Source organism: Battus philenor, unplaced genomic scaffold (genome assembly GCF_028537555.1).
Source record: "Battus philenor isolate CCGP_79_NKW_IND1 unplaced genomic scaffold, ilBatPhil1.0.hap1 SCAF_5, whole genome shotgun sequence".
Classification (NCBI taxonomy): domain Eukaryota; kingdom Metazoa; phylum Arthropoda; class Insecta; order Lepidoptera; family Papilionidae; genus Battus; species Battus philenor.
In genome coordinates this window covers 10,693,790-10,719,045 of record NW_027181715.1, presented here as the reverse complement: position 1 = coordinate 10,719,045, position 25,256 = coordinate 10,693,790, and the positions used below count along the sequence as shown (strand labels likewise).

General features: G+C 33.4%; 1 protein-coding gene across 1 annotated transcript in view; it reads left to right on the top strand.

Moving 5' to 3' along the window:
* Hs6st (heparan sulfate 6-O-sulfotransferase) overlaps positions 1 to 25,256 on the top strand; it is a 118,134-nt gene that overhangs the window by 33,526 nt on the left and 59,352 nt on the right. The window contains exon 3 of the mRNA XM_068772371.1: positions 6,165 to 6,262. Coding sequence (XP_068628472.1) covers positions 6,165 to 6,262 — 98 coding nt within the window. The remainder of the gene's footprint in view (positions 1 to 6,164; positions 6,263 to 25,256) is intronic.

The following is a 25,256-nucleotide window of genomic DNA, read 5'->3' as shown; positions in this document are numbered from 1 at the left end:
TGAACATAAAATAATAAAGTTTATTCAATTTATTAGTGCAAAGAAATCTAGACATTTCTGTTGATAGATGCCTCATGCCACATAGGCCTCCTTGAAATATGTCTATGGGCGAATATACCATAATCGCTACACTCGGCTGACGGGTTGTCGATCGTAGTGTGGTATTATGATACGCAGAGCAGGCTGCTGTAAATTTTCTGGTAAATTGTTTGTGAGCAATGACAATTCACAAAGTGTGAATTATATAAGACTGTATCCCGGTAATCAAACCTGCTACCAACGATCACAAACCTCAGTCCTCTACCATTCGGCTACCGCTGCTCGACCAATAAGATTTATTATAATAATACTCATACAAACGCGTAACAATTGTGCTAAACAAACACATCGGCTATCTCAAACTTTTGCGTCATCTTCAAAACATACCATAGACATCATTACTTGAGCTGTCAGTTTTTTTTATTAATTTTAATTTGTATCGCTAGTGTTTTGTATCGATAGGTCGATGGATTCAAAAATCATATATCCAATCGCCGCCAAAATTCAATTAATTACTAGGAATGTCCCCGGGAAGATTTTGATAAATAGTCCTTTTAATTTGTTTATGTTTGAGGTATCAACACAGCCTCTTTATTCAGATGCATAAACGCTTAAACGGATACACCTAGTATATTATAAATATTAAAATAAAAGTAATTATTGAAAAAGGTAAAGGAAACAAATTTCGAGTTTAATTTCGCATCTGTATAATGCGTGAAAGTTGGCAATCGCGTCTTTGTTATTTGTGTTTGCTTCTCCTTTTATCAAAACCGTGTTTGTCCGTACCCATAAGTTAAGTTTGTTGTTTTTGTTAGAACCCTCTTATCTCTTGCGACCTGCCCGACTTGGAAAAAGTTAGTGGGTTCGGTTTACTGAGTTATTAACTGTTAAAAAGAGTTGGAATGCTTTTAACGATTCGGTAGTATTGGACAGAGATTTATAATTTACTTGTCATAATGAAATATAGTTTTTATTGGTATAGTATATATATATGTATATATGTTTGTGTCTATATATACACACAGGGTAATTGGTTATAGATGTAAAAGCTTTAAAAGGATGTATGTCAATTGTAGTATGGTACATCCTATCGAAAAATCAATGACTACGAAAATAATAAGCATCGTAATGTCTCTACAGACTTTGTACGGTCCGAAGTCATTGACCAACTTTTTACAACAGTTAAATAAACTAAAGTAACATATTTTAAGTATCACTTTATACATGATGGTTGTAAATGGTGTGAAAGCTTTAAAGTTTTTTGCTGATAAATAAGCTCTACATATACCCCTTCAAAGCTTTAATACCTATAGCCAATCGTCGTTTCAGCCTATAGACGCTCGCAGTATAGGCCTCCACCAAAAGTATCTATGGAGGATGTAACATAACCGCCACGTATGACGGGGAGTTGGCCATCGCGGTGTGGTACGCAGAGGACGATGGTGCTCCTCCTCGGGAAACTTGTTTTGTGAGTAGCGGCAATCCTAGGTAACTAATGCACAAAGTGTGAATTATATAGGATTGTATCCTGTTACCTAAGATCGCAAGTCTCATTCCTCTAACGCTAAACTACCGCTGCTCGATATATACCAAACAAATCAGCCTGTATATAAGAGACTTCCATTTATATACTGACTCAATACGTTTTTTTGGAACTGTAGGGCTTAGAGATTTGAAATTTGGCAGGAGTATTCGTTTCTCAGAGTGGAGGTCAGCTAATATACAACGGATTTTACGAAGTTCCACCCGTAAGGAGGGTCGACGGAACTTTCTATTAAAAATGCATACCTTCAAATCACGTTTCTAATAGGAGGTATATACAGAATGGGTTTTTTGAAATTACACACTTGTATTACACCTATATTATGAGAAGAGGGCGGGGCTCTAAAAAGCAAAAAGAGTAGTTTTTAATTGGAATTAAGAAAATATATCTTCAATTCTTTTGAATATAAGAACATAGCTTTTATTGCGTTTTTAACAATCAAGCAAAAAGAATTTATAAATCACACTGCTCACCAGACTATAGGAAGGCACATTTAAAATTTGGTTGGTTTAATTTTCATTCACGTGACCGGGATGATGGAGGCGACTTCAAAATGCGAATCCCGTACTTAGGCAACGACATGCGCAGACATTTTAATGTGTTTACTTCCTGGAGCCGGGTATTAGTATGTTAATTCGTTTTGTTGGGGATCCGAACACGTTAATGTTGTCAAAATAAAAAATAACGGACAAGAGACAATGGACGTTAAGCGCCTGCGGCTTAGAGCACGTTCACATTGCGCTTTGTCAAATAATATGGAGAGCTGAAAGAAAAATTACCAACCTTAAAAATGGTATTACTATTGTTACTACTCGTATATCTTCTGTTTACCTTGTTATTAATTGAGTTAAGAAATTTTGTATCATTTCGCAATTCATGAAATTTACAAAATAATAAAAATCTTTTTTGTAGATGTTAAATCTAGTACAAGTGCATCATTTTATTTTAGTTAATTATAGTTAATATAATTGTTATTAACATATGCTTTACGAATTGATTTTTAATACAATACAGCGCTTTAAAACATTGCTTTGAAGTCAAACAAACCTAAATACATACTTTGGTATCGTATTAAAGGGCCGCGTCGGGCCTTGTGCCTGCTTTAAGACGGCTGTTTATTTTAGTTAAGGTTATAAATCAGTATTCTTATCTGCCTAAACAAAACAATGTGTTAGCTAAAGTGTTATACAAAAGAAACAAAAATACTCAACATAACACGGAACGGTTATTGATATAATTCTAATTCAAATTGTTCCTTTTTTTATTATAGGGAACGCTTTCGATCTAATTAATAATTTTAATATAGAGTATCGACACGAAATGTTTCTTTTTAGTTTTAAATTTTATACACTGTGGTACTTACTATACTGTACGTAACTTTGAGAATTTTAGGCAAAACATTTTCCTGAAATACCTGAAAATTTCTTTGGCATATAGTATATTTGTAGCGACCACAATTTACCGCATGATGCGTAGAGTCACATAGTAGTCTATACGAAAAATCGACAGGTATAATAGACAAAACTTTGCAATATCCCAAAAACTGCTTGTGTGGAGATATTACTTTGAAAAACCATTTAGTATACTTGATCCTAAGATTAAATTTGGTTTTATAAAATAGGTGAGTAATTCGTAGTATCCTGCAATTTGTATGGAGGGATACAGGTGATACAATAGCTTGATAAGTGCTCGAAAATAGATTAATGTCGCCTTGAAGAGCCTATTGTTATATTATTTTATAGTATCCATCTGAGAACAATAAGCTGGCAAAGATTTTCGCTCCTTTCTCGTACGTATTACGACATCGCAAATCGTCTTGAGTGTTGGATGAGCGTATAAATATAGTCCGCTATAGAATAAATCTACTCAAGTTGCATGATTAAGTTCCTCGCGCCACGCACAAGGGTATACGGCTTTCCAAGACTTATGTCGAGGTAAACCAAGGAAATACCAACGATTTGTGGCTTTTTAATACAATTACATAATTTGACATACTTTGACATCATTATTAGAATTGAAAACGTCTTGAAAAGACAATTTAAAATAACTGTACTATAACGTTCCACTTACACGTATAAATGCAATTTTTATAATACAAACATTGTAGTAGCACAGGAATAAGACACTAAAATTTTTATTCGTCCATTTTTATAATTCAACGACGTTTCAAGCGAAGGATGAACGTGTTCCGTTTCGGGGTACCTCGACGTAGTATAACGTCTCCCGTATGCTTATTTACAGCATTTTAATCTGCTTCTTATGGCTGTGTTCTCATGCGACGTCCGGAACACGTCCATTGTTGCCCGTACGCTTATCTCCTGAATTTTTATGGGACATTGCTTTTAAGCGATGACGTTTGTTTACTATTCTACTATAGCGCTACCGAATCCGTATGACAGTCGAAGATTAAACGGAAATGTAAATTGGATAGTCACGTTACGTTCACAGTAAATCGTTTAACTGTTTTATTATTCTTAGGAACTTTCAGTCTTTTTCATGTTCATATTAGAGGGACCGGAAAGTAATGTCGATTCTGTCGATATATTTCATAGAAAAACCGATTGATTTCTACCGCTCCGGCATTGAAAATTTGTAAACTAGATGACAAAAGGTTGTTAATAACGAAGATGAATATATTGTTGGTTAGATATAAAAAAAATATTAATAATTTAGTCGTGTGAATTTTACTTAAGAAAACGACATTACTTTCCGGTCCCCCTAATATAAAAAGAGAACTATTTTAATTTGTTAAGTGTACAAAAAATATGTTAGGTCTGTTCAATGAATTTATGAATATCGTCGTTAATATCCTCGCTAATAGTTATAATTGAATTTGTTTATGAAATATTGTGTTTTAAGTTAAAAAATCTATAGTAAAAAGAAACGGTATAGATCGTAATTTAACATAGCAGATGCTAATATAAGTAAAATACTGAAGGGCTTCGACGAGAGGACAAAGTTTTGTTTATGCCTAAACTATCTTATTACACTTACTTATTACTAAAACCATGCATAATTAAATATTTTGTACGGAAACTTAATCTGTATTTAAAAAATTATGTATTATTTGTGAAGTTATTGATTTTATTAGTAAACACTCCCCTTTTTTATAATTTGGTGCTGTTTATTTTTTTCGCTTTTTTGTGTCCTAAAGTGACTTGTTTTGTAATCATATCTGTCACACAAAATTAGGAAAATTAATAAGCAGGCAAATCCAAATAATGCAAAAAATAAGGCTCGGAACAGTCAGCGAGTGGTTTGACGTTTATCTGCAAGTTGTGCATATTTTTATTGTGGAAATTCTTTTAATAGAGAGATTTTAAATTTCATTGTGTAAGAGTCTCTTTTTGCTTTTAATTGCAATAGAAATATAAAGCAATCCTTCTATTTCGAAGATACTTCATGGTAATAAAGGCAAAAAAGATACTAGATAAAGATATAAGTATAATAAAATATTATCTCTTTACGTTAAATTGTTTAAATTTGGTATATTATTTTAATTGCAGTGAGCAATGACTGTACGCTGTTTGCATTTTAATCGCGTGCATAGATATGCAAACAAAATGATTCAACCCGTACTCGACGTATGAAAAGAACACTTGTTTAAAAATGCAATTACGATTTCACTGCTCTACGCTAATGCATTTGTTATGTATACAGATTGAGTGCGAATGAGATATAAAATATTGAATGTTTTTTATAAACAAGTCAGTTGAATAATCTTGTATATGCTATTTAACCCTTTCGAGATAAATCTGCACCGGCACGAATCGATCGAAGATTCTTTCGGAATTTGACTTTTATAATTTTTGTGTGAGTCTGTATACCATTTTGCAATGTGCTTCCTGAAACCACTAGGACACCATTTATTTAATATTGTAAATAATTCAATTACATATTTTCGTTTATTTCCTGATATAATGCTTAAGGAATAATAAAGCGATAAATGTAGTTTGGCAATTACAAGTTGCAGTGCAGAGTATGTAGCCTACATAGCTCGCAGGATTGATGGCCGCTGAGGCTATAGGCTGGATTGAAGATCACGGATAAATAAGTGCAATTTAGGATGGTCCCACCGCAAGGCGGATCGACGAACTTATTAGGGGCGTCGGAACAAGCTGGATGCGGATCGCAGTCCTATTGAATTTATATTATAGAGCCTATGTTTTGTGGTGGGGACCTCCTATGTCAGAAATGATGACGATGATGGAGATATTTGATGCTGTTCGGCTTGGGTTTGCCTTTTGCGAACTGCAGCAGCTTACGTGAAATTGTAAGTTTTTTAGTAGAAGTCTACTCCTAAGCAGCATATATTTCTTATATTTATTAGTATAATATTATAAATTATTGATATTAAAAATGTTCTCTTCAACTCCAAGCTTAGAAATCCGTTTCAACAGAGCGCTGCTCTATTTTTGCCTTCGCATAAATCTATGATTCTATTTTTGTTCCGGAGGAGACCAAAAAAGAAATGGCTGCAATTTTATTACCTGCAATAAAAACTTTTTCCTCCATAAATCTTATTTCTTTTGTTCGTTATGCTTCAGGTGAATTTAAATTTTCATTGAATTTTCCCTTGCAGAGACCGTGCAACTGTCAGCGGGCGCGAAAGCGGTGCCATTGTTTTCGGCCGCACAGCAACGAAATATGGCTCTTTTCGAGATACTCCACCGGCTGGAAGTGAGTACACCATTTGTTTACATATCCTGTGGCTTGCAGACTATTCAATTCATGTATCACATTGTGTAATGAAAATAAAAATGTTGTTATTCTCACACTTTGTCACCGGTCCATGCGGCAGCGCTCATGGTGTCGACCGCAACACGTGTTCCATTAAAAACCCTTGCGACACCCAAGGCGGCGCGCGTAATAGGCGGCCATATTGTTACAGCAATAAATTCACGTCGCGGCGTCAATTCGGAGGTTCGAAATTTGAATTTGAATGATTATTGTTTGTAGCACTGAGTAACAATCAAATGCCATGGCATTCGATTACATCAGGTCGGCGCCACGTCTTGCGTGCGTCCTGGGAGCTGTAGCCTTGTCCGCTATGGGTATGCAAATGTGCCGAATGTGCTCACTTGGTGTTCTCAAACTATGCAAATCATCTCTCCTGGCTATTGTTCGCCGTCCTTGGGGTTTATACGGCGGCTATGCGTGGTGAGAATCTACAAATGGTTTCCGATCAGGCGAATTTTCTATTTGGTAGTCCACGCGTAGGTGGTTTGTCCTCGTTGTACAAAACAATAATCGAAGCTTTAATGTTAACCAGCTATTTATGGAACATTGACATGATTCGTTATTTGATATTATGTATTCACGCATTTGCTCAAGATCCTTTTACAAATAGAAACGGTTTTTTTATTTTTATTTTTAACATGTTTTTTTGATTTGTGAAATACGTATATAGAGCAGAATAGAACTATTTCGTGACTTTGATATTATGTCAAGCCCGTCGCTATCTGTGAGCTATGATTCTGTTATTTATTAACGTGATGATAATTAAAATCTATTGCAATATGGTAATAATAAGTAACGATTGCTATCTCTCTATGAATAAAACGATGACTTTCAATCAAATTTTATCGGACATTTCTATTACCTAGCGGAAGCAACGGAAATGTATGTTGATGTGCTATTTGAATTGAAATGTCTGCGGTTACTGGAAAACGCGTAGTGTGGTTAGAATAAATTTAACATATTTTTTGTCCTTTGTCTCGTTTTTTTTTTTAAAAAATCTGTTTGGGATAACCGCTTGTTTTGAGTTGAAAGTTAATTTGGACATGATCTGGTTGTTCACAACTTTTAATTTAATATTTTAAAACTCATTTCAAACGTTTATAAAATTCTCGCGTTATTATAATACTATTTCAATTTTATTATTTTTAATCTGATTTACATTTTATTGAATTACCATGATCAGATTTAATTTAACGTTTTGATTTCAAATTTCAAAAGTATGAATATTTTATGAACAAAATGAAAATAATGAACTTTAAAGTCAACTATCTATTAAACTGTAAAAAACTTTTAAATGTAAATAAGACTTGAAAGACAGCGAAGATAGATTGTATAGATAAATACGTTTACTATGGAGCTTAGTACTAAAAGATCATATATTTTGATTATAGTCAAAAGTGCATTTTAAACAAGTAATTATTTAATAATTTTTAGTAAAATATGAAATATGTCTTCACGATGTTGTAGGTGCTATTCATAAATATATGATCACGCTGCCTGTTGTAATGATGTGCCAGTGAAGCTATTGTCGTTTGCACAAAGGGTGATCATTTGGAAGGTACGAGCACATAGGCAGCGATCTCCGATACATAATGAGCTATTCAAGTATCAACAATATGTTATTTATACGACGTCTTCAAGACCATTCGCTTATAAATGGATCAAATAATCAACATGGAACGGACACAAATAAATGGACAAACTTGAATTCATTAAGATCCTATATAATAATAAACGTATTTTGTTGAGTGGAATAAAAAAATAGGAAGGTGCAAACAGCTACTTTGATTTCGATATTTATATTAATTTCTTTAAAGTTATGCTACAGTATTTGGCTTTTGATTTGGCACGTCGAAAATATTAACACAATTGTGATTATTTTTGATAATAATTGTAAAAGATGGAAGTATTAAATCAAATACTGGGTATTACAAGTGAAATATTTTGATCAATACAGTACCCTGATTTTATAATACAAAATTCCAATACTTCTAGGACTTGTTCCAACATAGTACATCTCATTAATTCAGTCATTTCATGGTACTGTGTCAATGAAATTGAACATAAACAATTAATTCCTCATTACATGTGATTTTGATTAGAGAAATTCCTGTAGTGATTGTTAAAATTAGATCAGCCGTTATGTTAAGCAATGGCATCCAACCATTAATCTGCAAGATTTAAAATTTTTTGCGCACACAATTGAATATTTCCAGGGCGATGCATAATATTATGCATGAAAAAATCAATTTGTTCCCTGGTAAAGAGTACCCACTTATAATTATAAATCAAGAATAGCGTCATATGTATTGAAATACACTTTAACGTAATTTCGGTTATTACAACGGACTTCTTAACAGCGAATCTTTTTACATTTTCTCTAACAATATCTTGAGATGTCGTATACTCTAGCGGCTTAAATATTAACTCTCCCTTTGTCTATGCGTAGTTATTTATACACACCAACATACAACTTTTAGATTCATCCATCTTCAATAATTCTTTAATAATCAGGTATTTACAAAACATGGCGTCTTACCTTACAATAATCAATTTTTAAAATTTATGCGAATTAACGACGCGGTCGCCTCGAATTTTATGTACAACTAACAGCCCCTCGCTCTTTTTGCGTGGCCCGTACTGCCTTTAATTAATTTTAATTTCATAAAGAATGGATTTGTTGGCAATTACGAAATTTACTTGCCAACATTTAATATTTAAAACCGCTATAGTTTGAATTTTTTTTTAAGTTAAATTACCCTCAACCCTTTGCAGGCGGAATTTTGTAAAATACGTTCCTTAGCTGACCTCTACTCGGCAAATATGATATTCTTACAAAATTTAAAGTCTCACATAATTGTTGCAGAGGTATCGTGATGAATCAGTACATAGGTGGAAATTTCATTTATGGTATTTGTATATGGATAGATTGCGCGTATGTATGTATTTTTTAGTCTTCAAAATATTTTAAATGTTTCGTACATTACTGATTTACATATCTGTAATCTTAATGTTTTCTTTTACAAACTATTTTCCATCGCATAGAAATAAATTCCCGTATCGCCGACATTATAGCCATTGACAAATTGGGAAGCTTACGAATGTTTACAATGCATCTTGTTAAGCTGACGCCGGAGGCATCTGTATGCATTCGGAATCATTAGCCACATATTCCGTCGCTGACTGCTGCCGCTATCTTCGGTAGGCATGCGAGCTATTAATTCGGTGACTACGTACCTCCGGACCCCCCAAGTCGCGCTCACCGCTATAGTTTCACTCCCCTTATTTGTCACGTCGCCTCTTAAATCGAGATTAGTAGTCATTGTGCCCCGCGCCACTAATATCTTACTTCGTTTTCGGTAAACAGTGACTAAATCTGTCCGTATTTATCTGCTGAACAAGCCTTTATTGTTCTCGAAGGAGACGAGATTAAGATCTTGAATGTTTGAACACCCGAGCACTTTGGCCGGTATTTTGTATGCTATCTTCGGTCTACGGTGAAGCATTGTTTGCTTATAAGAGATAAAGACAGTTATTTTTATCAGTCCTCATTCAGGCATCAACGTGCTTAAACATGGTTACCATGAAAATCGACAATTAGTAACACAATCCCAAAATTGTCCGGAAATTGTTTGTTTTTCTAATCTTCTCAATATTTAAAATTTCCTTTTTCAAGTAGACATTTACAAGCTTTATTGAATCGTGCATTATTTAAACATTATATCTAGTAGTCTAACACCGGCTCGGAATATCAATCTGTGGAAAAGAGCCGATCAAATACTCAGTTGCTCTTTTTAGTAAAATTTAAAAATGTTTGATGTACATATTTTTATATCAACCATGTAAACAAGTTAAAAAAACTAAGATCCACATATTTCGAACAATTAAATTCTTTAATTAATGTAATAAGATTAATATTATAAAATACATTTAGGTTATAACTCCAAAGTTTTTTTTCTATATCTCGTGTTAATCATGTGTCCGTAACTATTTTTTAAATAATTAAAATTTAGGCGCCACAATAATATGTTTGAGAAACAACCATTAGAATATTAATATCGATTTTTTATTAAAATTGTCACTAAGGGGTATATGTTTTTTGTGAACTTAATATACTTTTTTGTAAGCCTCTATATCGATCCCTTTTCAGTGGCGCAAGTTAGACTTGTGGTCCGCAGATCTTCTGTTTCCTCACTGGGTTATCTTTCTTCGATTTTGACCAGCGGCGTATTTTACATAATTCACACGTAATTTAATGACCGCTCAGATATGAAATTCAAATGTATACTTAGTTTAAGTTCAAGGTTGGCTTACTATAGGAAACACTTTTGTGTCCAAAAATCACAAGATACGAATGATAGACTGCGACAGGTAATGCATGCTTTAAGTAGTGAAACTACAAACTACACCTGCTTGCGTAAAAGGAGAATATCAAATTTGTTATATTTTTAATTTGAAAAAATTAAGTAAATCATTGAAGCCGCTTCCATAGTGTCATCACTAAAATTAATTAAAAAAAAACTTTGTATACACACGATGTATACAATGTATTTTTAAATTTATGTAAAATTGATTGTAGATAAGGGCGCCCCTTATGGTATTACTGTGCACAGGGTTTCCATGGCGTTTATTTCTACCACCAGTAAGTTGTGCGCAAGCGTAATTATATTCCAGGTTGAAGGGTGCCGTAGGTAATATTATTACTGGGCTAACGACAAGTCTTAATTTATGCCTCGAGGCAATGTGTTGCTTATAGGGTATGTAGATTTTGTGTTAAATGGTATATTAAAACAACTAAACTGTATAGCATTGATATACTCTTTATAGGAGCCTTTTAAAAGCCTTGGCAACCATGAGCCAGTAGACGCGGCGTGGGTAGTAATTGGACTGATGACATAGTCAAGAACGCAAGATGATGACAGGTCGTTGTGGCGATCTTTGAGAAAGCCCACGTCTACCCGCTCGTGTTCGCCACCTGAGAAGAGAGAGAGAGAATAGGCCCATGGTTCTTCTCCGGATCTCCACAATTCTAATTCGACCCTGTAGCGAGGCTCTGTTGCATAGCCCTTTCTATTTCCATCTTGGCGACCTTGAGCCTTATTGACCTTATAATGCCCATCGTAAATTACCAATCATCAGATACTAAATTTTGAATATTGGGCTTTAATAATGCGATATATAAACGGTTTCGGGTTATTTTCATCACTATTTTTTACTTGAAACGTTCTCTGTTGGACATCCTACAGATTTCAATTTTTTTTGGTTGTCTAAATTTATTATTTAGTCGGAACTGGCATGCATACATTGTTTTCTTACATTAATAAGTTCATATGTCCACGTTTTGGGTGGACGACTCAAAAAAAAATTTAATTTGTTAGGGCTCTCAGATCAGGGCCCATTTGGAATTCTCGTAGCTCTAAGTCAATTTAAATCGGGAATTCTTCTTATGACACGCAGGTACTCACTAAATGACCTTACGTAAATAATAATATGAATAAATATGTAAATGTTCATATTATTTAATACTTACGACATATTTTTTTGTAAATCGCTACATCTATTTCAAATTAGCTGCCATTATACAAATACGTTGGATAATTATAATAAATATAATCTATTTAAGAATTTAGATGGGGACATAAAAGCTATAATTTTTTGTATCAATTTAAGAGGGGCGATTAGTCGATTCATTGCACCACTGTGACCGGCGTCAGATGATTTGAGTTAATTTACGATGGAGCGATAACCGCACGCCCGGTCATCGCGACGTGATAGATCGAGTCGCAGATAGACGCCACTAAACTCGTTAAAACTGTCGTTCGGCGCAAGCGCACTCGGCGTTGTGGCAAACTTAAATTAATATCCGTTACTAATAGAACTTGAGACGTGCTCGATTAATTTCGAAGAAGATACCCAAGATTAAACACGCATTTGTAAACGGAAAAGAACAAACGTGTTAATTTCTTGTGCGTAATGTGCTATGCTCGGGATTTCTCTGCACGATCGAAATAGTAATGAGGAGATCTATAGATTAACGAAAGTAATAGTCATAGCCCATAGGATTGACAAGTTGAAGTAACAGGCAAACTATATTGCGAAGAACAGATGGCCGCTGGGGAATTAGGGTTCTTGAGTGGAGACCAACGTATGACGTCCAACCACAAGATGAACAAACGTCATTGTTAAGGTTTTTTGAAGATACTGGATGCAGTCTGCTTCCAGCCAGCCGTAATGGAAATCTGTGATGCTGGCTTTTGTACTGCAATAGACGTCTTTTTTAATTAGCGTCGATGTTCCACAGAATAGCGTCCGTGCCTTTGTTTTACATTTACGTTTGTTTTTTGTATGACACAGTGTTTAAGTAAAAAAGTAAGACTTTATCTGTTTTAACGACGAAAAAATTATTTAACACAATAAAAAGATTCTGTCCCTCCCGAGATAAGGGCGAACGGATATTATTTAAAAAAAAATGTCCACTTTTTTAAGATTATGTTCCGAGCAGTAGACGTCCAAGAGCTAAAATGATGATGTCAACAGTTGTTGTTTTTCCAATAAATAAATAAGTAGAAATAGATAAAACCAATAATTATCTGAAAACGACAAATAATTGCTTATTGCAGAAGACGCATGTAAAAAATAACATTAGTTTTTACGAAGATTTATCTACTGTTAATGAATATGTGAATAAGATGATATTTTTTGTAGAGGTATTAGCAGTTTAAAATACATGAATGCATTATAGTTCAGGTTGTTCACGTCTGATTTCATTTAAAAATGCAAGCCGCGATGTAAATTTAAAATAAATATTTTATAAATTTTCCGCTCCATCTTCATTTTCGTATTATAATTATTATACAGTTTCATTAAAATGAATAATCAAAAGTAAGCAAAAAGCAAGTATCAAGAATCGCACAACGTATTCCAATTACAGTTGATGGAATATATAAAATGTAACATTGGAACGTTGCGTGCTTTTTCCCCGCTAACAAAAGGGGTTTTGTGCAGTAAAAACCACTTGTAAAATAACTGACTACCAACAGTTGAATGTGTCATGCATTTTTACACGGTATGGAGTTGTAAATCAAAGGATAACAGTTGAAACGAAGTGTCACGGCATACGTTTTTTCCATGTAGGTCGACAAATTTTAAACTAAAAAAACAATCAATATAACAAATAATGTAATATTTCTAAGTAGATATTATATTTTCATTTTAAATAGAAAATACTTCGTTGTATTAAAATTATTTTGGGCCTCTTTATCATAACTCATTTTGTATCTAAATGTAATACTTTTTTAAATAATTTGTACTACTGGTAGGTTTCAGAACAGTCTAACTAAATCTGTTTTCTAGTCCATTGTTCTATATTATGAGTATGTCGGAGCCTGCATTTGTTTTACGATAACGTCAACGTGTCGTTCGCCGCCGTTAAGTGTGCCAATCGTTCATTACATTCAATGATATATAGATACCTCATCTTCTTTCGTATTTTAAATCAAGCAAGATAAATTAATTCTTCTTTAAATTATTGTTGAGTATCTGAATTTTAATGCAATTATAATAAATCAAATACAAATCTTAGTATATAAAAACACAATGAATGGGTAGCAGTATCTACCGAACACATTTGAAATAAAAAAAACTGCGATCGCCAATCCGAATGTCAAGCATGGACAGAATTGGTATATAAGATGAAACTGCGTAGGCCCGGCATAGAATAGGTAGAAGAAGAAATTATTTATGAGGAAACCTATTAGAGAAACCTGTCCAGCTGTGGACGTCCCACGACTGAAATAATGTTATAGATATGTATAAACTAAAAATAAAATGAAAATAAAATAAAAAAATGGCCACCCCAAATTAAAAAAAGCATTATTTTGTTTAAAAAAATTTCACGTTTCAGCTTATATTACACAGCTGAAATATACACCACTACATAGACCATACGATAACAGTTATTTTTTTGTAATCTTGTTTTCAAAATTATATAACTTGTTATTTGTAAAACTTCTTTTCGGCTCCAGTTAAAACTTTTTACTCTTCGTTTTGTTTTACTTAAAGAGGATCCGGCATTCCGTGTTATGACTTGTGAATTAAGTGAATGTACGAACGTTAAATAATATTCTTATCGCAACAGTCACTTCATAAAGTACTCCCCGCCGGCAAAAAAACGCCTATCTAATTTTAAATCTTAAGACAAAGGTGAAAAGCTAATTTTTAGCTCGCGGAAAGTAATTTTTCTGTTACAGGAATTTTATATTTCCAACTTATTCCTTTGAACTTTTAGAGTGGACGTTGAGAAGCAGAATTTATTGCGTTGTTATAATTGCTTCTGTTGTTTGCTCCTACTGCCACCTTTTTCTTTATCTTTGAATTTTAGTTAACAAAGGTCGTTTTCTTTAAAAAAAATGAAATTTAAAGGCTATTACATTGTGGCTACAATGTTTCAAATTATTTGAATATTAAAGAGTTAATTATTATAAATTTACAGCTTATTTCTTGTAACAGATAAGAAGAAAAAAAATTATATAAGTTTTGAACGTTTTTTCTGTCATTTAATATTTATTATTCATAGTGTACAAAAACAATCTTTTTTAATTATTTTAGAGTCATTACGGTAACAAATGGACGTTACACATACATATCTTACTTCTTCTATCTAAACATTTGAATATTTAAAAGATCTTCACCTTCTTTAAAATGCTTGATTTACATAACATTGGTAGGATTGAGGGATTTGAAGATAATTCAACTGAGGATAAATACAATAGTTTGTAATTAATTTATTTGCGTTTTGGAATGTGTGCAGCGGAACTATACCAAATAATCCCCCCCGTCCTTTCTTCCATCGAACAACAAGACGTACGGTTTCACGACATCCGTACACGGATGAAATTCCTTCCACCAGTATTAATCTTACCTTTTATGACGTATTTCCTGAGGTCGCTGCTACCCATCCTCTGAAAGCTTGTTATTGAGCTGTGATAATGCTGTATAATTAATGCACAGAGTGAGAATTATAATTAAGATTGCAGCAGCTCTGGAATCGAACCCGCGACCTATAGCCGAAGCCTCAATCCTATCAGGGTTACTACTGCTTACTGAACTCACAAGTACACGTAGTTACAAGTAAATGAATGCAGTTTACTATTGGTGGTTTTACAATAGATTTTGTCCAAATAAAGTAATAAAAAATATAGTCACTGTCGTTCAGCGGTCAAGAATTCTGTGCGTGGCTGAAAAAAAAAACCGTAAACAATGTTAATCTATGGATTATTAGTAATTATAATTAAACATTGATATAGTTTGTATTGTGAAGAAATTTATCTGATATTCCATGTAAATTTAAATATTCTTTAAAATTTCATGTATAACAGATGCGCTTTTAAAATTAATAATATAATTTTATCGTATCAAAAATCCTTGGTCCTAGAAAGTTCAATTTTTGCAAAAGGGCTTTTATAAGCGAATAAGGGGATTAAAAACAATGAAAAGCTTTTTAATACTCGACGCGGACCGAGCCGTACACTGTAGTTCCCCTATAGCAGGGGTGTCAAATTCAAAAGCTAACTACGGAACGAATAACAATTCTTAGTTTTAGGTGAGTCGCAAAATATTTTTTTCTTAATTTGATTAGTACATTATAATAAACATATGTAAAGTTAAATGATTATTTCATGTCCGGATACTTGACATATATATACCATCTGTCTTATTTCGAAAGATATTGTATTGGCCGAAACTATTTTATAATTAATCCAGCGGATATTTTGACTAGAACACCTACGGCCCGCGACTTTGACACCCCTGGCCTGTAGCTGTATATGCCAGTCTTTGCGATTGCCTTTATACACATTGCATAACGCGTCCCCACTCCCAGTCTCTTAGAGCACTCGCGTCTAACGAGTGTGATGACGCTACAGCTCTAAACAACTAAATATTTATTAGTTTGATAAACGAGAGATGGTTATTATCGCTCGAATTAATCGTGCGTCGACCTCGAAGTACAATCGCATTGGCGACCTGCATTTATAGGCGACTTATTAGTTAGCTTGTTGCTTATTGAACGGTAATTGCACCGGAAATAGTTCACCCACTAACTTCCTGTCGACCAGCGTTTGAGCATTCTTGCTGTAATAAATACACACTTTCAAAAGTGCTATTTGCAATGCAGTGGGTTCGTTTGGGGGAATTTTGTGTATTATCTCGTCTATTAAAGATATTTAAAAACAATTGTCTTATAATATTTAACCTAAAAATAATTAAAAGCAGAAATTAATTTAATTTTTAGTTTTTAGTATACATACGATAAGAAAAGGCGTAGAGACTTGAAATATGATAGGAATATTTCTTTTGCAGAGTAGAGATCGGCTAATAACGGGTTCTAGTAAATGCTCCCCGCAAGGGGCGTTAGAAGGGATGTTCATTAAAAACAACGCATGTTTTCCAAACTGTAACTTTTAGGTGTATAACTTGGCGAGAATATTTTTTTTGCATTTTAAAAACTATCAAGAATTTATTTTTAAAATTACACACACAAAAGTAAGTGTAGGCCACAGGTAGGTGGCGCGAGACAGCTAGGTTTTATAATAATTTAGTGTCTGTATAAAATAGTTTTTAATGTTTTGAGTATCAACTAAATAGTATTTTCTTTTAAATAATGACGGTAGTGGCATCTTTGTGGCTAAGAAAAATGACTTATGATTGCAGAATGGGTATAATTTTTTTATACTACTAGCTAGTTTTTATATTAGTAATTTACACAAAGTGTGGACAACATTATGTTGTATAGCATTGGTATCGCTTACCTTTTTAGTAAAAATAATATCGTGAGTAGTAAAATTCATTGGCTCCACACCACACTAGCGAAAATAAAGCGCAAACCTAATTTAAATACTTTTAATTTACTTTTGTTTTTCATATATATTTTGAGGTAGCACGTTATCGTAGATTTTACATTTCAGACGAATATATGTAATTTTCGTTTATTCTTTTATTAAAAACTAGGGTTTCGATAATTTATTATCAATATCGTATTGAATATATGTGTTTTATACAATCTGTGTAGGTATATTTTTCTAAATTGTCACGAAGTTATCGGCAGTCTAGACTTCTCATTGTGAATCCCTAAACGTGCGCGAGTACATGAGACAAAAGATGGTTCTAACAATTGGGATCGTATCACCGGTGTCACGGCTGACATTCTGTTCACATTTGAATGTAATCAGTCCATGTTAATATGTTCATCTTGAATATGTAATGTCGTATCGTTGATCTGAGTTTTCGCGGTCGTTTAATCTAGGCCAATATTGTTTCAAGTGTTTGGTAATCTTTAGGTTTTTAATACTAAAAGTTTCGTTACAACTTGGTTGATTTTAAATTCAAAATTCTTTATTCTTCTTAGAACATGACGTTCGATTATTTGAAGCAGCATTCAGACATGAAGACTCGAACATTATCATCCTGTCTGAAACGGTATAAACAGGGTTGGTTTAAATTTCTTACAAAGGAGACCAAACATTAAATAAAGTTTAAAATAAAGATAATTTTCATTAATAATTTCAATATTTATTTCGATGTTAATAATATTATCAAAGATGGTTTGCGAAATTACGTATTGCTTAGTATTACTTCAGTAATACAAATATGTGGATATGTAACAAAAATGTAATAGATGGTTACCCACATAACTGGCCCATAATTATATGTTTAAAAACACAAGAACAAACCTGATGGCACATTCAAAACTAAACGTAAAGCACGGACATTAAAAGACTTGCATCAAGACATCGTACAAAATTTTCAAATAAACATTGTATTTTTGGTCTCAGTTCAATGACTCAGAGCAGGTATATTTGGCATGAAAGTATTTTTGGCAGCTGATCTTATGAATGGTCGGAGTGTGTTGTTTTCTCAGCAACACAGAAAATCTGGTAAGATGTATTGGCTTTGGGCACAATTTGGCAACCGCTGTAATATATTGTCTACACTAAGCCTGTCCAATTACTTTGCACATTGTGTATGTTGTTAAATCTTTATTGAACTATTACATATGTTATTTGGAATTCCTTAAGTCGTTCTTTTTTGGGGATAAGGAAAGCTTACATGGTAGTTCTATTATTTCTAAAGTTGTAGATTGTATATGCACTATTCGCGTGTTTCATCATCACCACGTGTGCTGATAGGCGCTTATTGCAAGGCTATGCCTTCCCCAAAGATTGCCTCGATGACTGGTCTTGCGCAGCCGCATCCATAGACTTCCTTTAACTATGTCCTTGGTATACCTGGTTGGAGACTTACCCATGCAGCGTCCACCGACTTGTGTTTGCCATTCGAAAACCTTACTGACTTAACTACCTTCGAATGAAAATTGGATATGAACAGTTTTAAATAAATCAGAATCTTATTTTAATGGATGTTAATTTTATTTATATTACTTGCAGAGTATAACAGTTTAAACATAACGTATATGGTTTTACTAAAGATGCCTTAAAAATGCATATTTTTCCCTGTTTTCTGGTGTTTTCTGGACTAAATTATATGAAGTTAATTTATGGCTTTCAAGGTGGTATAATCTTTCAGTTTTCATGTAACATATATCTCTCCATTAGCGTTACAAAACGACAAACTGCGAAACGCAATTAACTAATTGTTGACAACGTTTCGCGGTGTCGTAATGAGAATATATGGCCGTTCTGTAATTACATTCAAGTCTTAAATAATTATTCCCGCGGAACGGCATATCAGCATCGCGCAGAGTGACATATTTAAATTCGTGGGACTTGAAGCGCCATTTAAATAACGTTGTTTTGAATCGTGCGTACTCTTGTAGAGCGTCGTCCCTAAGGGCTTTTTCACACGCGATGCCGTTAAGCATGTAACGGTTTCTGTAAAATTTTCGTCTATTCCACACGTATCCCTGTAGTGAAATTCTTTTATGAGGTATATCCTGTATTAAACGCAAAATGGCTGCCATTTTATTGTAAAAGAAATTTTAAATTATTTATCAATTTATACATCATGTTTGGAAAACTAAATCTTAAGAAGAAAGTTCCTGTGAGAGAACAAATTCAAAAATAGTTAGGGAAATAGCGCATTAGTATAGAAAAAGAAACACTCGACTCTTGTGGTCAAACGTTTGTGTCAATTAAAATTTAAAATGTCATGTTAGGATGGCATCAAAGAAAAAATATCATGCACCGTAAAACATTATAATGAAAATATAATCAAATTATTGGTAATCTTGCAGAGTGCGAAATATAAAAAAAACTTATCGTAATGTATTCATGATAGTAATCATTGTTAATTACTAAGATATTGGATCAATAAATCACTAAGAAATACGTGTTGTTCACGTATTGTTTTTTTTTGGATTGCGTTGGACCACAAACGTGAAAAATCGTTTTGTCCAGTACAAATTATGTCGGGGATGCTCTTATTTAAATAAATGAACAGACAAGTCTGATTTAATTTTAAACACTTTCTCATATTTATGCTGAACAAACAAATGGCTTTCATGTTTACCAACCATTCTTATTAAAATTTTAGTAATCATATGGTGAAGTGATAATTACTCGTACCCTTAAGAAATTATATAAATGATTTATGATTTGTATTTTATTGTGTATCAATGTCAAAGTATTTTAATAAATATAAACAATAAATTTTGCGTTCGTGTTGCAAAGTTTAAGAACGACGACATGAGACGCGGCGGTTATTGCCGGTTTAGTTTCGTCGTCAATCGTCAGAGTGACCGGGCAATAAATCTATTTCCTTTAACGTAATGAGGATATATCGTTTGTTACTCCACTGGGGCAGTGGTGTAGGGAGCGGCAAATGTATTTTCGGTGGTTTTAGAGAAGCTTTTTTTATTTGTTTTCGTTTTACGTTTTTTTTGTATCCTCCCGTTGTTCGGTTGTAGTTGTTGTTTTTGTGACGATTTATAAGCACCGGAAATAAATGTGGAGATCGCAGTCATTGTTATAAATATTTTGTTGTTTTTAAATTGCAACGCAACTATTGTTATAGTATCGTTGTTTATAAATATTTGTAGATAAAATAATAAAAGTTGAAAAGTAATCGCGTAATTATTATTATTTTATATTATTAAATACAAGTTGATATTCTTAACAAAAAGCACAACTATATCCAAAATCATGCAGGTAAATAACGTATGTGTGTACATTATTTACCTGCAGACTATATATATATATATATATATAAATATATAAATAAATTTGTAAATATATATATTATTCATAGTATTTATAATGATTTATAGTCTTTACTTAGTCACTCTTTAACTTGAGAAATGCGGAAAACTTAGAAAATACAAAGACTGTTGAAACTTTGAGGAATTAGACTGTTCGCTGTGAACTTCGCGCATTGTAAATCATTATCGGTCACAAAATTTCTTTATTTCATATTTAATAAAACGGATAATGTGATCATTCTTAAATATGTTACATTTAATGATTTTTCTATTGTATTACGTAATTGCAAAATAATGTTTATGTTATTGAACATTTACTTTAAATAATCTGGCAATGTTGTCTTCGATTGGTATAAAATATGCCTCTTAAAGGTTCTGGGACTATAATCATTATTAACCTTTGGCACTTTAAATTTACTACATTCCGATCTGGTGCTGTATTTATGTGATATATCAGTTTTATACTCCTGGCTACTATTGCGGGTGTACGCGAGACCCAGTTTGTAATAATGATAGATGCAAATGTGTACTGGACACAGAGACCAATTTGTATGTGTTCTCGTCAGTTACGCTTCATTGAAATTTTCGCACGCAGATTTAATGGAATGTTGCTGGAGTATTATTACTAACGAATCGGCTTTGTTTAAGTATTTACGGATGTTTGTAATAATTAATAATTATTTAAATAATATGTTCTCCAGCAATATTTAAACAAATTCTGCACCTATGCTCATGTAAAATAGTGCCCATTTTATACTAAATTTAATGAATTAAACAAGATACGTAAAGTTTTTGTGTAGTTTGCGGTGCACTTTGTTGCACGACTACCACTGCATATGCGGAAGTGGCTAAATATTAGTCTTTTTCTTACTTAAAATGGTATGTGCAAATTGGTTCCATAACCACGGTATGTAGATGTGTAATATATTTTGTACGGTTCATGTAGTTATACAAGTTGGTTGGTGGTAGGTGTAACGGCTTTTAAAGGGTAACTTTAGAATTTATTTGTCAACAAAAAACTATAATGCTTTTACATCTTTTTATTAAAACTATGTTACATTTATTATTATTATTTCTATTGGAACGCGATAAGCCGAAAACTTCTTACAGCACAAAGTTTGCAGATAGTAAAGAATTAATAATTTTAATATTTAGTAGTTCGAATTTGTATAACGAGTTCTACGAATATGATGAATATGATTACACCTTACATTGATTAATTGACAGTAAATAAGCTACATTTACTCATTTAACGCAATCCTACAAACAATTTATATATATATTTATGTGTATGTATATATGTATATACATGTATCAGGGGGATCGGAACGTAATGTCGCTTTCTTAAGTTAAAATCTTACGACTATATTTTGAGTAAGTTTTTATTTCTAATCAACTAGGTATTCTCCTTCGTTATCAACAAACTTTTGCCATCTACTGTATAAATTTTCAATGCCGGAGCGGAAAAAATAAACCGGGTTTTTTGTAAAAATATGTCGGCAGAAATGACACTACTTTCCAATCCCCCAAATATATATAAAACTTCTTATAAACCGTGTATATGATTTGTAGCGTCAATACTTAGATACAATTTTCGCGGTTAAACGCATACACGCTTTCATAAAATTGAACATAACATGTGATATATGCCAGTGGAATAGTTTGCCTTCCCCGTCCAAATCCAAGAGGCAATCGTGAAATACTGAAGCGCGTGGCCCAGCGTGGCTTACCGACGGCTTAGCGTGACGTACGAGATAAATGACACTAAAGCCGCCGACCGTCCAAGGATAGCGGCGCGAACCCGACCCAAGTTTCTTGTTCCTCTTGTATAAAAAATAAGTAATCATTTTCTCATAACGCGTCAGTGAGATTATTTAAGCCTTCCTGCTAGACTATGCTACAGATTGAATCACTATTTCATTCAACAGCATTTCACCCGATTTTTCCCGTAATTTTAAGTCATTGGTTGATTGTTTATTAAAAATTATCTCATATCAGCTGTTTAGACACACCGCACTACCAGAAGCAATTGACCTGTCGCATTCCTACAGAAAAATAAATTAATGTAACATATTTCATAGCGATCACTTTATATTGGAAATAAGCGTACAAGCTTTAAAGTTTTTGCTGCAAAATTAGTTGTAAATTCGGCCCTTAAAAGGTTTTGCACCTGTAAACTAATTCTGTAAACCAAATAATAATACGTTTGTTTGATACATGTTGATTGGATTAGCTAATAACTAATGAGTTACACATTCACAATTTAAATATTTTACATCTATAACCAATCATCCCTTATATTGACGTGGCATTGAGAACCTAAAGAACCTATTTTTTTAAAACAGGTTTTGGTATCTGCAAACACACGTGACAGAGGATCTACTCAGAGACTTCTGACAGATGTTAGTTTAAGAAGGTTTTAAGTGAAACGGAACATTTGCATTTACGAGGTAGTTAAAGAGGAATATTTAATTGGACTTTGTTAATTGATTGTCGCTACATACTGCTATTTCACCGGATAGGACAGTGTACTCTGTGCGTGTTAAAATGTCGAACGTTTTCACCGTCATTTCTTCGGTTTCATTTGACGCGGTTGCAATAAATTAACGACAATTGCACTAATTGCAGCCGTCACTCACACAGACGCATTGTCTAACTCCGCTCGACCGTTTACTGTAAACGTTCCGTTTAGAAAAACCCGTTCAATTGCATACGTTTCATTTTAAGTGTAATATTTGCTGTTGCCAATATTCTTAAAGCAATTCGTATAAAGATTTGTTTTAAAATAAAAATTAATGTGGTATAAAGTTCAGATTATTCCAAAATGTAAATATATGATCCAACGATCAAGTTTTCTACGTGTCATTTAAATCAATTGTATTCGTGCAGTCATTAATTTGTGTCTGAAAATTTTGGACAGGATGTACCATACATTATTTGATAGTAAATGAAATATATTTACCCCTTAAAACTTTTACACCTATAAACAATCGCACTGTATAAAAAAAAACAAGTTATTGCAAAATGCAAAAAAAATCATCTCATATATGGATTTGTTGTTGTGTGGATTTGAAAGAACGGAAGATGTCCAACAAACTTAAAACAACTAGGTATTTATGTTCAAAGTAATTATTACACTTGTAAATGGTGGGTTAAAATTTGGATAATCTGGTTCATCTATGAGTAAGCAATACAACAAATAACATTATGGATATGATCATCATTAATCATTTAGCCATCTTTACATATATCTAATAGGAATGGTCGGTAGCGGCTTGTAAAACGTCATCTGTTCAACTTGTGAGCGGACGTTCTATGATGCTCTTGCCGCTATGTGTTCTTCACTTCAGAACTCTAAGGCTTTAGTCGCCATCTGTGCGGTACAAGCCTGTCCACAGCCATTCCAACTTGTAAATGTTGGTTACTTTTCTTCTTCTCCGGATATCCGTATTTCTGATTCGATCTCGTGAAGAATTCCGTGTATAACTCTCGCCATGGTCCGTTAAGAGACTGTAAGGTTGCCAATAAGTAACAATATTATGTTGGTACGTATATACAATACTCACACATAACGAAGTTTACTTTATAATATTTCGAGTATCTTTATGAATGACATGAAATATAGGAATCGATATAATACGGTTGTCGGAGGGGAGCAGCCGATGTGTGCACGTCGGGTTCGGGTATTGCGAGTCGGAAAGCGATGTGTCTGCGGCCGATACCGAAATTGCTTTCATTCCGTACAGTTGGCGTGAGGCGCCGATCCAGCCCGATACAAATCTACAGGCCTACCGCGCGAATAAATTGCGAAGTATAAGAAATCGGGCAATTCGCCCTTACAGGCGAAGGCTTTATCGCTTGCTCGAGTATTTCTAAGCTTTTGCGCCCTCTCCGACGCGTGCAAAGCTCTTTATTGCTCAACTCCTATTGTATCATTTTAATGAAATTGAGATATTATGAGAACCTCTAATAAAATCGAATGAGGCTTTAACTGGTTATATATGAGATCGAATAGTAGGGTAAGAAAATACATTTTAACATAGAAATTTTAGTATCAACTGGAAGTTTTAGAACATAAAAATGAAACTAAAAAAAGGAAAACATTTTACAGAGATATATTTTCAAGAAGTCACACCTTATGATTGTGGTACTGTTATGTTTTTGGCAGGAATAGATTCATTGGATAGAACAGAGTTATTCTTCATAGAAAACGGCACACTGAATAGCCACCGATACGTAACGGAAGTTCTTCATGCACAATCTCCAGTGATTCTTTTGATGCAACAATTTTTATCGACCACAATGCTAGTGAACATCTGAAAATGTGGAAATATATATATGATATAGGTCGAAATTTGTTGTTTTGATTAGCTGACTCGACGTCAGTATTTCAGTCCAAAAGAACCTTGCACAATCCTAAATTGATGAGTCATATCAATCACATTAGAAAGATAGAAGAAGTGATTAGCGCTGGGAGAAAACGTATTATCCAGGAAACCATAAGGTATAAAAGATGTACTCTCGCTTTTTGGCCTAGACGATAGCACGCTGCGATTTTAGCAAAAGTATACCTCATCTCTCAACTTGGCACTAATTGTAGTTTATTTAAATTAAATGAACTATAAAAAAATTGAGTATATCTTTGTTTTTTTACTTGTTTCATCTTTCTTAAGCGCAGATGCAAAACTGCTTTTTTTTCAAATTCTCTTTAAGGTAATCAAA